General features: G+C 44.4%; 1 protein-coding gene across 1 annotated transcript in view; it reads left to right on the forward strand.

Annotated features, from left to right (window-relative positions):
* Nucleotides 1-6650: 6650 nt before the first annotated feature.
* Nucleotides 6651-14875, forward strand: part of GOLM1 (golgi membrane protein 1) — a 99630-nt gene continuing 91405 nt past the window's right edge. The window contains exons 1-2 of the mRNA XM_090038637.1: nucleotides 6651-6715; nucleotides 8659-8744. Of these exons, the coding sequence (XP_089894763.1) occupies nucleotides 8686-8744 (59 nt within the window). The 5' untranslated portion in view covers nucleotides 6651-6715; nucleotides 8659-8685. The remainder of the gene's footprint in view (nucleotides 6716-8658; nucleotides 8745-14875) is intronic.

The following is a 14875-nucleotide window of genomic DNA, read 5'->3' on the forward strand; positions in this document are numbered from 1 at the left end:
TTCTGTCACCCATGTCACAAGTTTTTGCTTGTCAACACCCTGAGGGGCAGTTTCTCAGAAACTCTGGCACCTCACTCTGAAAGCTTGCAGGCTTCATGGCCTCAGCAGGGGCTGCTATCCCTGCAGTTTTCACCCCACTGCACCTTAACTCACACACACTGTCACCCAAGTCACAAGTTTTTGCTTGTCAACACCCTGAGGTAGTTTTTCAGAAACCCCTCCACCTCGCTTCTTGAAACTTGGCAGGCTTCGTGGCCTCAGCAGGGGCTGCCATCCCTACAGTTCCATCCAAATCAGGCAAGAACTGACAAAGTTTTATAGGCAGTTTCATGGTTCCCCACTATAGCCTATGGGCGAAATGTCAAAACAGTTTTGACAAAACAAAACGGACCATTGGTTTCTGAATGAAACGAAATGTCCCATCAAAATGGAAGTCTAAATGAAACTGCTGTTTTGCACAGCCCTATTGAACAGCGGAGACTGGCTGTGCAAGTCAGTGGTGATGTTTTACTACTCACTGGCACCATAAAACATACCCAGCATTCCTGAGATTTTTTGTATCACATGAAAGAGAATCTTTTCAGCTGAAGTTAAAGTGCAGGAATCAAAATTCATGTTCTTATTTTTTCTGCTCCAGGAGTACAGGTATGAGAGATTTCCCACTTGAATCACTTTAAAAGGGAAAAAAAAGTGGCAAAGGATTAAAAAGATTACACATTTTTGCTGAAATTAGCCTTTGCTATTTAATCCATGACCTGTACCTATAATCATCAGTGTAACAACAGGAAAATTCTAAGTTTCAAAGTAAAACTTGGTATAGCTACATTACTATGGTACTTGTTGGACATCAAGGCATGTAGTTTGTAAGGAGAATACAGTCCATTCCTAACAGATATCCCAAGTCCTGTAACAACACACAAATGTTACAGGCTGAGTTCTCTAGTCTATGCAAGGACTGCAGAAGTCTCTGAATCAGCAGGATTTCTTTACATAGGAAACCTTGGTGCAAAAAAGCTGCACACATGGCCTCCAGACCAGATTTACAGATCAAATTTAGGAAACAGCAGGATTTCTTTCAAAGGATTTGCATTCATGACAGAAGTAAGGGAAGCAGCTGCATATTCTTACCAAATTGTCAAAGGCCTTTGATATTGTTCTGATATTCCTTTTCTATATATTCTTGGGAGAGGCTTTGAAGCTAGATTTATTTAACAAACAAGGCTGTGTGTTTTTGTTTTGAAATTCATTTTTAACCGGACTAATGTGGCTTGACTTGTATGTGATAAGTTGATTTATACTAGTAATTCTGTAATTGGCCTGCAAGATGGATGCTTAACCATATGTACAAGATTGCATCAGTGCACAGGTCAGGTCAGTCTGCAGCCAGTTCCAGCATTCAGGGTTGCTCTGCAGCAGGATCTGGCCAACATGCTGAATCTAGCTTGTGGGTTGTGCCAGCAAACAGGGTCTCTTCACAGCCAGACAGTGTGTGGGCTCAGGTTGGTGCAGGGGATCACTCCATGACCAAATCTAGCATGCAAGGCTGGGTTTGTGCACCAGATCACACCTGTAGATCAACCCTGCACGCCAACCCTTTGCTGGATCTAGCCTGTGGACTGATCCTATTAATGGGATCTGCCCTGCAGACCAGTCCCATGCCATTCATCCAGCCCATGTGCTAAGCCGGTTGAGTGCCACTGATTTATACAATTACATATGCTAAGAATGAAAGAAAATAGAACATAGAATTAGTCTTCTGTTCACTAGTTCAAAGTACTAGTTCTTTCCTTGTGTACCAACATATACATAGTTGTCACAAGGTGGCAGCAAATTTCCAATACTAAACTTTCAAAATAGGACTCTTCTCAAACTATATTTTAAATTTCATTTTGATGTATTATATTTGTACATTTTAGAGTAGTTTACTTCTATCGTATGTTGGTGATGACTACTTTCTTCAAGCAGTACTGGTGGTAGCTTTCTATATAGTCTTTCTTTGTTTACCAGTGCTTGAATGATAAAAAGTGTGGTATGGAAATACAGAATGCTAAATCCTTTTACAAATTATGTGCAGCAATGTTGGAAAATCTGTGGTGCACATGACAACAGCAGCGAACAGCCAGCTGTCACAAGGTGAAGGGACAGGTATGAGTCAAAAGGCATGTTTTTTTCTTATGGCAGTGGCCTCCTAATGACCATACCTGCTCGTGTAGTTAGGATGTCTTTTAGAACTAAAAGTTCCATGTGTTCTTTGCATGCAGTTTGTTCCTCCCATGACGTATTGCATGTAGTCATACATCTGTTGTCAAGTGAATGGCTTGCAGTTTCATGATAATAGGAGTGCTTTGTCAGCATAACAGTGCACTGGTTTCTTGAGGTGTTCTGGATAGTTCAGTAGGGATGGAGCAGAGTACTTTGAACCTAACTGGACTAACCATTTTAATTCAAAGTGGAAGTGCCCAATACCTCTCAGATGCAACCAATTATTTGTATTTTATGTACTGCAATACAATCATCCAGCAAGTTTGATTTTTCCTTCAGAAGTATAGTGAAAGTGTCCTGGTACAAATGGACATTGCATTTATCACAGGCCTGGTTGTCCCTTTGTTTGTCCCAGACCTAAAATGAGGAAATGGTGTGTACATATGTTGCCCTTCCAGTCAGCAGTCAGTAAGTGTCAGTCAGTTCAGTATCACTTCTCTGGCAGCAGGCGGCTGGGGAAATCATCATGGGCATCCCATCATGCCTCCAGATAACCAAGTGTCCGTAGGTTTCTGGGGATTCCTCAGTGATATGCGAAGCACCCATTGGCTGTTCAGCAGGGTGGGAAGGGGCTAGCAAAATCTTTGTGGGCAGGACTTCGGAGAAAATGACTGCTTAATTGCTGCCACAAACTGCCTGGCATTTCTGTTGCTACCACTACTATCAATGAGTAGTACAATGAATCTGGATGTGGTCCTTCAATGCAGGCCATATTGGCCCAGTGGTGTGAGCTTGTGCTTGAGATTTTGCGGAAAAGTCTCCACTAGTGGGCCCTGGCAGCTTACTTGCCTTTGATCATTCATGGAATGAGTGAAAAAGGACAAATCTCAAGGAAGACAAGAATTGCTGGATGTCATCCACAGGGAGGTACATGGCTACATCTGCCTTGCCCTCCTTGCCAGCAGTTGTCACCCTGAATATGTTAGCTACAGGTTAACACAGTGTGTCCAGGCTGATGTAGTAGCATCTCCAAACTCAGTGGCATTTCTGTGCCAGGGAGATGAGCAGCAGCTGATGGGAACAGATCATCATGGCCACCTGGCATGACAAGCAGTGGTGGATGAACTTTCACTTGCCCAGGGGTACGTTCATGATGATCTGCACCAAACATGCCCCTTCCCTCTGGTGGCAAACCACTGGGGTGAGAAGCACATTGTCATCATAATATGTAAGCTCACTCTGGTCTGTGCCAGACTATGTCATAGTTGGCAAGTCAGCAGTGCTCAAAACTGTGGGGTAGAGGTATGACTGGTAACCAGTGGGTGATGTCCCTCAGATCACGTGTCTTGCCGACCCACAGGAGACAGTGAATGGTTTTGCGAGCCTGGGGTTCCTCAACTAAGTTGGAGCTTTTGGTGGTGCAGATATCACCATCCTTTCCCCCACACACTGTGGATCAACCACAAAGCCTTTTTCTCAGTTGTGCTGCAGGCAGAAATAGACCATTGTAGCTATCTTGTACATGTGAATGCTGGCTGGCAGGGCAGGGTGCACGATGCCAGGATATTTAGAAACTGTTCTCCCAGAATTGATGGAGCAGCACAAGTTCACCCCAGATCTTCTCAGCAACAAAGTGAAGGGAGTGACAGTACCCCTGCAGTTGCATGCGAATCCTGCCTACCTTCTACAGTCACGGGCTGCCTGGGTGTCTTCAAGGAACTGTTTAAATACTGGCTCAGCAATGCTGGATGAACCTGGAGAGTATATTTGGGCACCAAAGTCTGGCTGGAGGGGCCTGAGGACCTGCCTACACATCTGTGAGTCCAAAGGGGAGCCCCTGCCTGAGCTCCTGCCAGTTGAAGCAAAGCAGCCACTGGTACTCAGGCTCTTTTCCTGCCAATTGTCCCATAGGGTGCATGTGCATGTGTGAGATTCACTGGCTGACTATTTTGCCAGACTCCAGGATGAAGATTGGTGCAGTGGCATGTAGATGCCCCTTTCACATGGCTCATAATTAAACATTGGTAACCAAGCTTCAGCTTGATTTCAAGAGGGGCCAAGATTTGGGCAAAAAAGGTGCACTGGGGGACTGACTGGGTGGCTTGTCCCAAGACAGTGCTTTAAGACAGCCATTCATGTTGTCCTGGAAGAAACCTACTGCTTCATATCCCAAATGGGTTTTTGGGTTTGTCCCTGGGACATTGGAAGCGACAGAGACTGCATTCTGCCTTGGGAGAAAAGAGTTTCTTTTCTAGTCTTTTTGCAATGTCTAGTGATAACTAAAACTAAAATTGACTCTTTTCTTCAGTGCAGTGGTTCTCAACCTTTTCAGGGTCAAGCCATACTGCCACTACTTTTTTTTGTTGAATGCAGGCTAGTTCCCCCTGGCTGAGAACCACTGTTGGTGCTGCCTCAGCTTACCTGAGTGCTTCTCAGCTGGACTCTGCTGCAAGTATGGTGCTGTGCAACTGGGACAAAACTGCCCTGTTCTGCAAATCCAACTCAGGAAGGGCTATGCCACGTTTGCAGGCTTCTCATGCTCTGATCAACCTAAAACAGGGCAGGAGCTGCCTCATTCTGCACAGCTCTTTCTGGTCTAGTGCCCCAAATGCTCCTTCTAAACAGCCAGGACAGTTTCACTTGTGCCTGTTTCCAGGAGGAGCATTTTGGGGTGGGGGGGTTTGACTAGAAACAGCTACACGGTAAGCAGCTTTACTGCCTGCTTTGGGTTGATTAGAGTGTCCTAATGCACTGGAAGTGCATGGGGCAGTTTTACCTAGCCACTGCCCTCACAGCTTCCATGAAGGGGCATCTCATCTCTCCAGGATGCTATGCACCCCAGTTGAGAACCACTGCTTTAGCTGCTGAAACAGTGAGAGAGCCCTCGAAATACTGTAAAATTTGAGTAATAACTCCTGAGTTTTTTCCATGGCTAGAAACCCAGCTGCTTTCCTAAATGCCTCCATTTTAATCTTTCATTTTGGTCACCCTGAGTCTTTTGTGCAGTCCTGTCCTATCTAATCATAATATCCTCTTTGATTCCACAGCAAAGAGTGCTACAAAATATGGCGAGTCACTTCTTTTTCTCTGAACAGAGCATTTAGATTTCCTAGTCTTGATGTTAATCATTTTCTTTCTTGCCCTGAATTAATCTCAAAGAGGAAACTGCACGTATGCACACCTTGAGATAGGGAGACCTAAGGAAGGGTAGTGTGATACCCAAAAGCTTAAATACTGACCACGCACAGTTTGTTCAACAAAAAATACCATCCACCAGAACTCTTGCATCTTGAAATAGGATGATGGGGTCAAGTGCTACCGAACTTGATGGGCATTCCCATGATGCTCACTGACATTCAGATGTTGGATGCAGTCAACTTCCTATAGAATAGGTAGTAGCCAGAGCTTTCCCTTGAGGCTACCATCCTGTGCTCCAGAGCCTCAGCTTTCATTAAAAATATTTACAACAACTTTCATAGTTGCAAAGGTAAACTTCCAAAGGAGGCTTGGCTGAACTTTTCTTTTTTTTCAAAATTGCTCTCTGACCATTTTCAGAAATGAGATTGTAGAAGAATTTTTTTTTTAATTTTGATAAAGTTTTTTTTAATTTTGTTGGAAAAGGTTTATTCATGTTTCGCCTGCTGAAGCCACACTTGCCACATCCAACCAGTACCACTCAAACTGAGTACGAAATAATGTCGTAGCACCTCACAGGAAACATGAGCTGTGAGAACTGCTGATGATGACTGAATTAAGTCTCAGATGATCCCAAACCGAAACACAGCAAGGGAGAGAAGAGCAATTTTAAACAGCATTTTTTGAGCAGCATGTAAAACCTTTGGACTCGGGGATCATTTTTCTGCTCCCACTCTGGGAATCTCCATTTTTGTTATTAGCTGCATACTGTGAAAGCCTGCAGGGGTGGAGGAAGAAGGAACTGGGGTAGTGCCTCTACCCTCATGTTGCAGGAGTACAGGATTTATCTTGATCAAATTCTTTCATTCTTTCAAAACTCCCTCTAAGAAACCGTCTGAGGTCTAGGAGCTAAGACATGCAAGCTAGAAACCAAGCTCTCCCTGAGTTTCAGCACCACTGTTACCTACAGCTGCCTGCGAGTGCAGAGGACCTCATCTTGGGCTGGGAGTTCACCCTGGGTTAGATCACAACGCACACATAGACTGGAGCCTTCTAGCATAATAGTGGCTTCATTTTAAAGGCAGGCGCGGTTCTTTGAGTAGATGCGATATCTTTTATTAGACCGACTGGGTAGTTGGAAAAAAGTTCCTGCTGCTCGCCACCTCCCCTCACGGCTGACACCACCGTGGCCGCCCGCGGGCCGGCCCCGCTCGGCCCCGCCTCGCCGCCGAGGTCGGCGCGCGCCGCCAGCCTCCAGGGCCACGCGGCGTTCATGAGGGAGTCTCTGCTCTTCGGAGGCTCCCGGGAGTGAGAGACGGCGAAGGTGTGGCATGATGCCAGTGAGCTTGTAAATGGGGAGGAATCAGACAGACAACAGGTAAAGCGGGGGGGACAGCAGGGGACAGAAGAGCCGAGGGTGAGCACGGGGGGCACTGCAGGGGAGCTCTCCGGACGGGGATGTGATGCTGCGCTCCCCTCCCCCCAGCCCTTTCTCTTTGCTCCCTTGCCGCGCTTCGGCTTGGGAGCGCCCGGCACCTCCTTGAGCGGTCTCCCTCCTAGGGGAGGTGCAAGAGGGCAGGTCGATCCCTCTGGGCAGGTCCCAGGAAAGGATTCCTCCCCGCAACCCCCCACCCCCGATGCATCCCCAGTGCCTCCCCCCTCCCCACGGCCCTTCTGTGACGGCCCCTGCGGTCAGAGGAGCCGCTGAGCCCCGGCCGCGGCCGCCGCAGGGCACCGGCATCGCAGGCTGCTTCCAGCGGCTCGGCTAATGCGGGGGGGATTGCTCCTGCTTCGCCCTCGGATGGGCCAGTTTGCTTGATGCCTGCTACTTTCTCTCTCTGGGGACGGACCTGCCTTCCGCTTTCTCCCAGGAGCTGTCCCGACCGCAGCAGCTTGCTTTCAAGAGAAGCTCTTGGAAAGCCATCGCGTCCGTGTTGCTTTCCCAGGGGCTTCCCCCTGCGATCCCTGCAGGCAGGTTGTCCTTGGGGTTGGGAAGGATATTCCTCCAGATGCTTTTACTTCTCAAGGCACCCAGAAGGGGGTGATGCAGTTGTGGTAGCTGAGAAACTCTGCAGAGCTGCCTACTGACTTTGCAGACCCTGCAGAAGTAAATCTAGCCTCTCCCGCCTGATTAGGGCCAAATGCAGTGACTGGCCTGGCCAGGGAGAGGTTTGGATGTGCTTTCCAAAACACTGAGCTCCTTACAGCAATAGGGAGACATTTGTCTTATTTTCCCAGCAATTTGAAGGAGCTATGAAGGAAGTGTGTTACTCTGCAGATGCACTTGAGCTGTTGAAAAGGCTCTGAATGAACAAGCTTATTGTCATGTGAAAATGACTGTGTTTCATTTATTCTGGCAAACGCTTCCACTTTTGGACTAAAACATCTGTCTTTTAACACCATTAAAGAAACAGCATAAAACCAAGCTAGCTTAGAAAGCTGCAACATCGCCTCCAACAATAAGGACATTATTTGATTTTTCCTTGCCTGCTTAAGGTTGGGCTCCCTGCTAAAATTGTGGTGATTTTATGAAATGTGGATAGCAGTAGATTAGGAACTGAGTAGAGAACAGAAACTTATTCCACACAGGTCATGAGAAATGTTCAGGCTGTTCAACTAGGGGTGAGTGGACCAGGCATCATTTCACAGACATGTCCGATAGTGGTGCCTTTAGAAAATTCTGTTCATTTCTGCACACTTTAACATGAGAAAGATGTGGATAAATGTATGAAGTAGTAGCAAAAATAATGAAAGGCCAGCAGAAAATAACATATCAAGGCAGCTTAAAAGTCTTGGTAAATCTAGGCAAAATGATTCTCTACAAGTACCTGACAGATGCAAGCCATAAGAAGGGAAATAAATTGCTAAGGATTCATAGATTCATAGGTTGTTAGGGGCTGGAAGGGACCTTGCAGATCATCAGCACTAGGCAGGAAAAGACAACTGGATAGGAAAGGAATAGCTAGAAAAATGGGTTCAGATTACGGAAAGAAGTATCTGGAATTTTAAATTTCTTGACTCTGGACTCACCTCCCAGAAAAAGTGGGTTGATATCCCATCTCTAAAAATGTTTAAAACTATGCTGGACAAAAACATAGAGATCTAAAATTGAAAACTGGTTTGACTGGCAAAAAGAAATGGACCATTTCTAACTTTGATGAGTCTGTTCAGTCCATAATAATGTTGAGTCATCCAGCATCTGATTTTTGGCATTTGATTATTCCTCTTCACATTTGTCTAATTTCCTCCCACCCATCTATCTCTTTCTCTAGCCCCTTAAATGCTAATGCTCAAACTAAAGTTATTTTCTTCTTTTTCCAGAGCAGAATCAAATGAATCAAACTGAAAATGATAAGCCACATAGTGGCCATGAGGAAAAGAAACAGTTATTCCTTCCCAATTGGAAAGTGAGTATTTTTGCAGCATAAAAGTGATCTGTTATATTGTTGACTTTTGTTTATCCTTAACCTTTTTTGCCAGAATTGGCTAAGTGCTTCTACAGCACCTAATTATTGTCTATTGAAAAGCTGTAATTTATAAAAATGCTATGAAAATAGAGCGACCTATGTTGCTCTTTTATAGAACGTGTTCTTCAAGATCTGCACCATGTTTACACTCTTCTTCTGATTCACAAAAGTACATTTGAACTTGAAAAAAGTTTTGTAGTAGAAAAGATCTAGAATCAGAACTCAGAAGTCACCATTTCAAGCTCAGTATTTGGGGGCATATGTAAGATATTTGAGTTATTTCCCTTTATACTGAGGAAATCAATTCTGGCAAGTGTATAGTGTAAGTTGGCAGATGTTGACTTTTGAACAGCCATCAATGTAGTGGTGTATTTGGCCTTTATTTATAAGATGTTGTTTGCCTATTATAATATACATTACAATGTTACTTTTAACCATTATTGTACTTCAATAATCATTCATTAACACACCCAATACACTGCAGAAAAGAAACTTGCAAATACATTTAATTAATAAAGGGGAAATTTTTCAAAAGCATATTTGGAAAGTGAGGTACTTGACTTTCAGTGAAAGCTAAAAATATTTGTGCCTCAGAACAGCCTCTTCTTCTTAATGGCCATCAGTCTTAATGAAACCTGAGTGGAAAGCAACATTCTCTCACAGTGCTTGCCAAAAGAAAGTGTACTGAACCAAAAAGTCATTCACACAAACCAAGAAGTCATTCTTTCCAGTCACGTTCCCAGCTGAATCATTCTACCTGCAATGCTTTCAGAAAAATGCAGCCTCACTAATGCTGCTTTGTAATCAAATCCAATCCAAAAGTATGTATGTAAGGTTTTCATGTAAGGTATGTAAAGTTCTCAACATTTCTCCTGAGTTGTGTACTGTGTACAATGGCATGCACTGTAAAATATTCAGAGCCTGCACACAAAATATATGTGATGGTATATATGTAATGCTGAGAAAGCAATGTGTTCTTCTTAGCATTTAATGGCTTTTTAAGAGAGTGTCTTAACAACAACCTGCACCCCTAGTAGTCATCTACAAGTGCTTAGTTTTATACCAGAGGCATAACTGGCTAGTACTCTGCCCTGGGCAGTGGCAGCACGTGGTGCAGAGGCACCATCCTGAGGCTTGCTGCTGTTGTAGGTGTAGAGGGGAGGAGGGTGCAACATGTGTGTCTAGTGAACAAAAAAAATGCTGATTTTCAGTGGCAAACTAAGAGGTGACATTTCCCAGTTCCACCCCCACCTCTTGCGTTCCCGCTGCTGCAGGGAAGGTGCAGAGTGCAGGTAGGAGGTATGAGAGATAGAAAGGTGAGGCAGCTCCATTCCAGCATCCCGAGTCACCTGCCAGTTCCACCCCCCCCCACTCCTCTTGCACTCCCGCTGCTGCTGGACCTGCTGCAGGGAGGGTGCAGCGTGCAGGAGGGAGGCATGGGGGACAGGGAGGTAGGGCACTCCCCCAGCTCCATTCCAGCTCCCCCTCCTTAGGCAGTGCCTGGGGCTCATGCCCCACTCATGCAGTCATTGTTACACTACTGCCATTGTAGTTCCAGGTTAGTTAGATTTGAAAACTAACTTTGAGCCATTTCTTAGTTAGGTCATCAAGGGGAAAAATTACAGAAGGTTTATATTTAGCAGGCAGTGAGAGCTGTAATCTGTTATAACCTCTAGAAAACCTAAACTTTGGAACTTCCTGCAACGAGAAAAAGTGTATCTTTATATAATACCACAAAGGTATCCTAAAGAGAATATCACTATTATCCTGGATGGGCTGTAAGTACTGCATATTATAATATATATGGTAATTTCACTGCTGCCTTCTTCACCTCTTGGCAATTGTTGCTTCTCATCATACTTTTAGACTGTAAAATCTTTGACATGGGGATTATCTTCTTGTTCTATGTATCTGTTGATGCTTAGCACCATAGGACTCCTAATCATGACATCTAGGTTTTACCCATAGTAAAAGAAAAAACCTTTTAAGTAATTGTCAGAGTTCTTTTTCAGGTCTGGGCCACTGAAAATTAGAAACGTATTTTATATTTTTTGTAGGTACCAGAATTGCTGTCATGTCTTGCAAATGTTAAGAATGGAGAGTCAACACACCAGTTGCTTTTGAAGGGAACACATGCCTCTCTCTTCCATACAGTGCGTTTTGCCATAAAATCTAATAACTGGGAGACTGAAGCAAAAAACAAACAACATTTGCTACCTCATGAGTTATGCAGTGAGTCACAAGAACATGTAGCAAAGGAAGGTGCCGATTCACTCACAACAGCAGTGAGAACTGCAAACAAATTTCTGTCTGCCTGTTTAAAGTGGCTGTCTAAATCAAAAACAAAGCATTCTACTGCTAGAGGACACAGAAAACCTAAACGCAGCAGACAGTTGCCAGAGCATATGATTCCTTATGTGCTTTTAATCAGAAATTGTCTTCCCTTGTCTACTTCTTCAATCAAATCCAAATGTTCCAAAGGAGAAATATTATGCAGGATACAGTACTTTACATTGGGCCTCTGGAAAAAGGAAAAGCCCAAGCCTTTATCTAAAGTTTCTCCCATTTTTGAGTTGCAACAAACTGAAGGTGAGCAATCTGTACTTAAGCTTATTTATGAATGGCATAAAATAGTACAAGGGAGCAATAGCATGGAATTAAGGGAAAAAATAGGCTGAGTATCCAGTGACTCCTGACTGTGGGACCTCCAGCATTATCCTAAGTTATTTTAAAATGATGGGAGTCATTGTGACTTAAGACATAGGAAAACAGACCACCGAAGGCATTATTAAATATTCCATAAAGAAAAAACCTGCACTGGCGGGCAGATGTGCTCACCAATCTACTATGTTTATCTCCATCATTTATTCTGCTATAAAAACATGTAATTTCAAAGTAGACAAAATCATAGCAGGCACATGGAGTTACTGTATTTTTCATGGTCTCAGGCCCTTGGCATTTAATGGCAAAATGCGATCTGTTCCCTGATCCCAACAATCGCCCCTCCTGCATCGGCAAGTTGAGAGTTGGGTGCCTGGTGAATTGGTGCAGTTCCAGGGCTGGGACCAAGCACCGGATGATTGTCAGGCTCAGCCCTGGGACCACACCGGAGCCAGCTGGAGACTCGTGTAGTCCCAAGGCTGGAATTTACAATCAGCTGATTGTCAGTCTAACCCTGGGATCACACTGGAGTCTCCAACTGGATCCTAGAGCCCCAAGCACAGGGGTGTCAGAAAAACCTCAGGCACAGCCTTACTGCACACATGTTTTTTCAAGGTGCCAGTGCATGGGGCCCCAAGACCCAGGAGAGGTTTGGCAGTCCCAGAGTCCGCATGCACTGGGGATGTCAGAAAACCACATGTGCAGCCGGGTTGCACACACAATTTTTAAAGGTTCTGGTGCACAGGGACTCCAGGATCAGAGAATCGGTCCCCATCCTAGGCTCCCAGCGGCTGGGATGTGTCAAGTGCCTTACTCTGAAGCTCCTTGGGAGCTGCAGGGCAGGGCAGACAACCTACCAAGTCATGGGCAACCCAGAGGCTCTCAGTGACTTGGCATCTTGAAACCAGCAAGGTGCAGCTCTATGCGAGGCTGCACTACAGGGCTGTCCTCCTAGCAACACAGGGGAGCTGCCAACCAAGCCCCATCATGCAGCAGGCATCCAGGCAATATGGAAACCATTAAGGCAATATGAAAACCAGTCACAAAAATATTACACATATTTTGTGGCTGATTTCCTGTTTTGGTATGCCATTAGTTGCCTGGATGTGTGGCCAGCCAGGTAACTATTTTAGACATGATTAACTGGTTAATCACATTTTAAGTGTAATGTTTGCCCGTGGCTTCAGCATCTAGTTAAGTTAGGCTGTCATTCAGAACTGGGATGATTAATTCTTTCCAGCCCTATGTTGCTCACACTCAGCTCAGTGGAAATCTTGTAATTCATTCCAGTGGGAGTTGGATCTACCCTTCAGTCTCATTGAAACAAGGTCATAGACTGTGAAATCAATGGGCCTTGAAGTGAAATGGTATCAACTATCTTGTTTTTTTCTGTCTCACTGCACTGACCTATAACAGATCTTTTCTGACTATTGAAGCTGACCTGCATATGCTGCGACCTTCCTGAGACAGACTCCATCATAGCATCATATTACCTCTCCTACTTAAATACTAGAATGGAGAGTCCATGCCAACTCAGCAATTAGCCTCTCTTTTTTTTCTCCTAATTTGTTTTCCCTGAAACTAATTGCATTTATAATGACATATGCTAGGCACACTCTGGCTCCATAGAATTTTTGCATCTTATTTTCCTAGCATGCCAGGCTGACAATACTAAACTGGGCTCTTTGCCTTCGAAACACTTCAAGTGGTCATGGGTGCATCCCAGATGTGGAAGGCTGGGGCACAGTCCCACAATGGTCACCTACTGGGAGTCAGGAGTCAAGGGGTTAGGGCAGAGGGAGCAGGCAGGAAGAAGACAGAGAATGGAGGCAGGGAAAATATTCAGGCAGGGATAAGGCAGAGAGAGATCCAAGGATCATGGAACAAGCCAGAAATCAGGAGCACTGAGGCTAGACAGAGAAGACTCTGTCTTGATGCAAGCTCACAGAGCTCTAATGGGAGTTGGCTGAGGGCACACAGGCAGCAGGCAGTCAATCCCATCCAGGTTATCAGGCCCAGCTGGAGCTTGTCTGGGCATCAGGCAGACAGACTCCTGACACAGGTGAAAGGCTGCAAAGTACATATCTAAATCATCTTTAAGGTTTCCTGAGCTTCAAGCAGTCTGATGTTTGCCCTGTGTTATGGAGCAATTCAGAGAAAAAATGGAAAGGCATGCCTGATGTTGTGCAAGCTGCTATCCCCAAAAAGGAGCTGTTTCAACAGCCAAAGATTCCTGGCTCATCCAGTGTCTTATGCTCCCTGGGGATTCCTCTACATAAGAGATTTTCTAGGTGTCTGGTTAACCTGGTTCTAGATGCTTGCTGCTTTGCACTACCCAACAAATCCTCCACAGGGTCTACACCCAGGAGATCCCAGCTGGTTGATGAAGCTGTTGTTAAAGTTGTAGTGGAACAAGGCAGCCTTTGGATTTGACCTTTAATGAACAGAATAGATATTGGCAATGCAAATTTTCCATGCTGTTCTATGAATATGCTTTAACTATGGGACAAAGGGGCCACCTAGAAGGGTGTGAAACAGCACAGTTATTGCATATTGATGTCTAGGGTTTGCCTGTTGCTGATATTAGCAATAAGTGTATGTACTCTTGAACTCTGAAGATTGTTCTTGTTGCTGTTGAAGAGAATCCCCCCCACAATAGTTTTAACAAAAGGATGAAGCCTACCTGACCCAAATTTTCCCTTTTAGCTTACCAAATATAGGTACCTAAATTTATATTTAGGCACCTAAATTAATAACCTAAATTATAGCACTGCTGAACATCCAGACATCCTTGCAGTGTTACAGCTCTTTCTTGTTCATTTTCCTAAAAAGTGCCATTACATATGATGTTAACATCATAAAAAACTTGTTGCTGCTTTCAGAAACACAACATATCAAATTCCTCAATCTGAAAGATCTGCAGTGGAAACTGTATAAAGGCATTGTGAAGAGGAAGCAGAAAGTGACAGCTTCACAGAGAAAAGCAAAGTACAGACCTTTTAGGATATTCGAGGAAAAAACAACAAAGGCCGAATACATCATCCCTTTGATTTCTAAGGACTAAACAGTTGCTTCCTTTCTTCAAGGAGTTTGTGTTGCAGGTCCTGTTTGTGTGAAGTAAAGCCTGAATTTAAATGAATGGAGAATTACTACAGTTCATAGAAAATGCCAATATCTTTGTAGAAATAATAATAATAATCCTAGTAGCTTGTAGGAATTCATTGTGGAGCCAGGTTCCTATTGTGCCAGGCACTGTGTAATCATAGAAGAAGAAAAAAAGACGACACTCCAGGCCTCAAAGAGTTCACAAAACTAGGCAAAACCAGTGAATATAGGCTGATATAGGGAAGCACAAGGAAAGAATGAGAGAGTATTTGCAAAAGAGTAATTTATTTTTATGTTGGTGAATG

This window comes from Crocodylus siamensis, chromosome 3, assembly GCF_052110815.1.
Source record: "Crocodylus siamensis isolate JL-2025a chromosome 3, ASM5211081v1, whole genome shotgun sequence".
NCBI classification, from domain to species: Eukaryota; Metazoa; Chordata; order Crocodylia; family Crocodylidae; genus Crocodylus; species Crocodylus siamensis.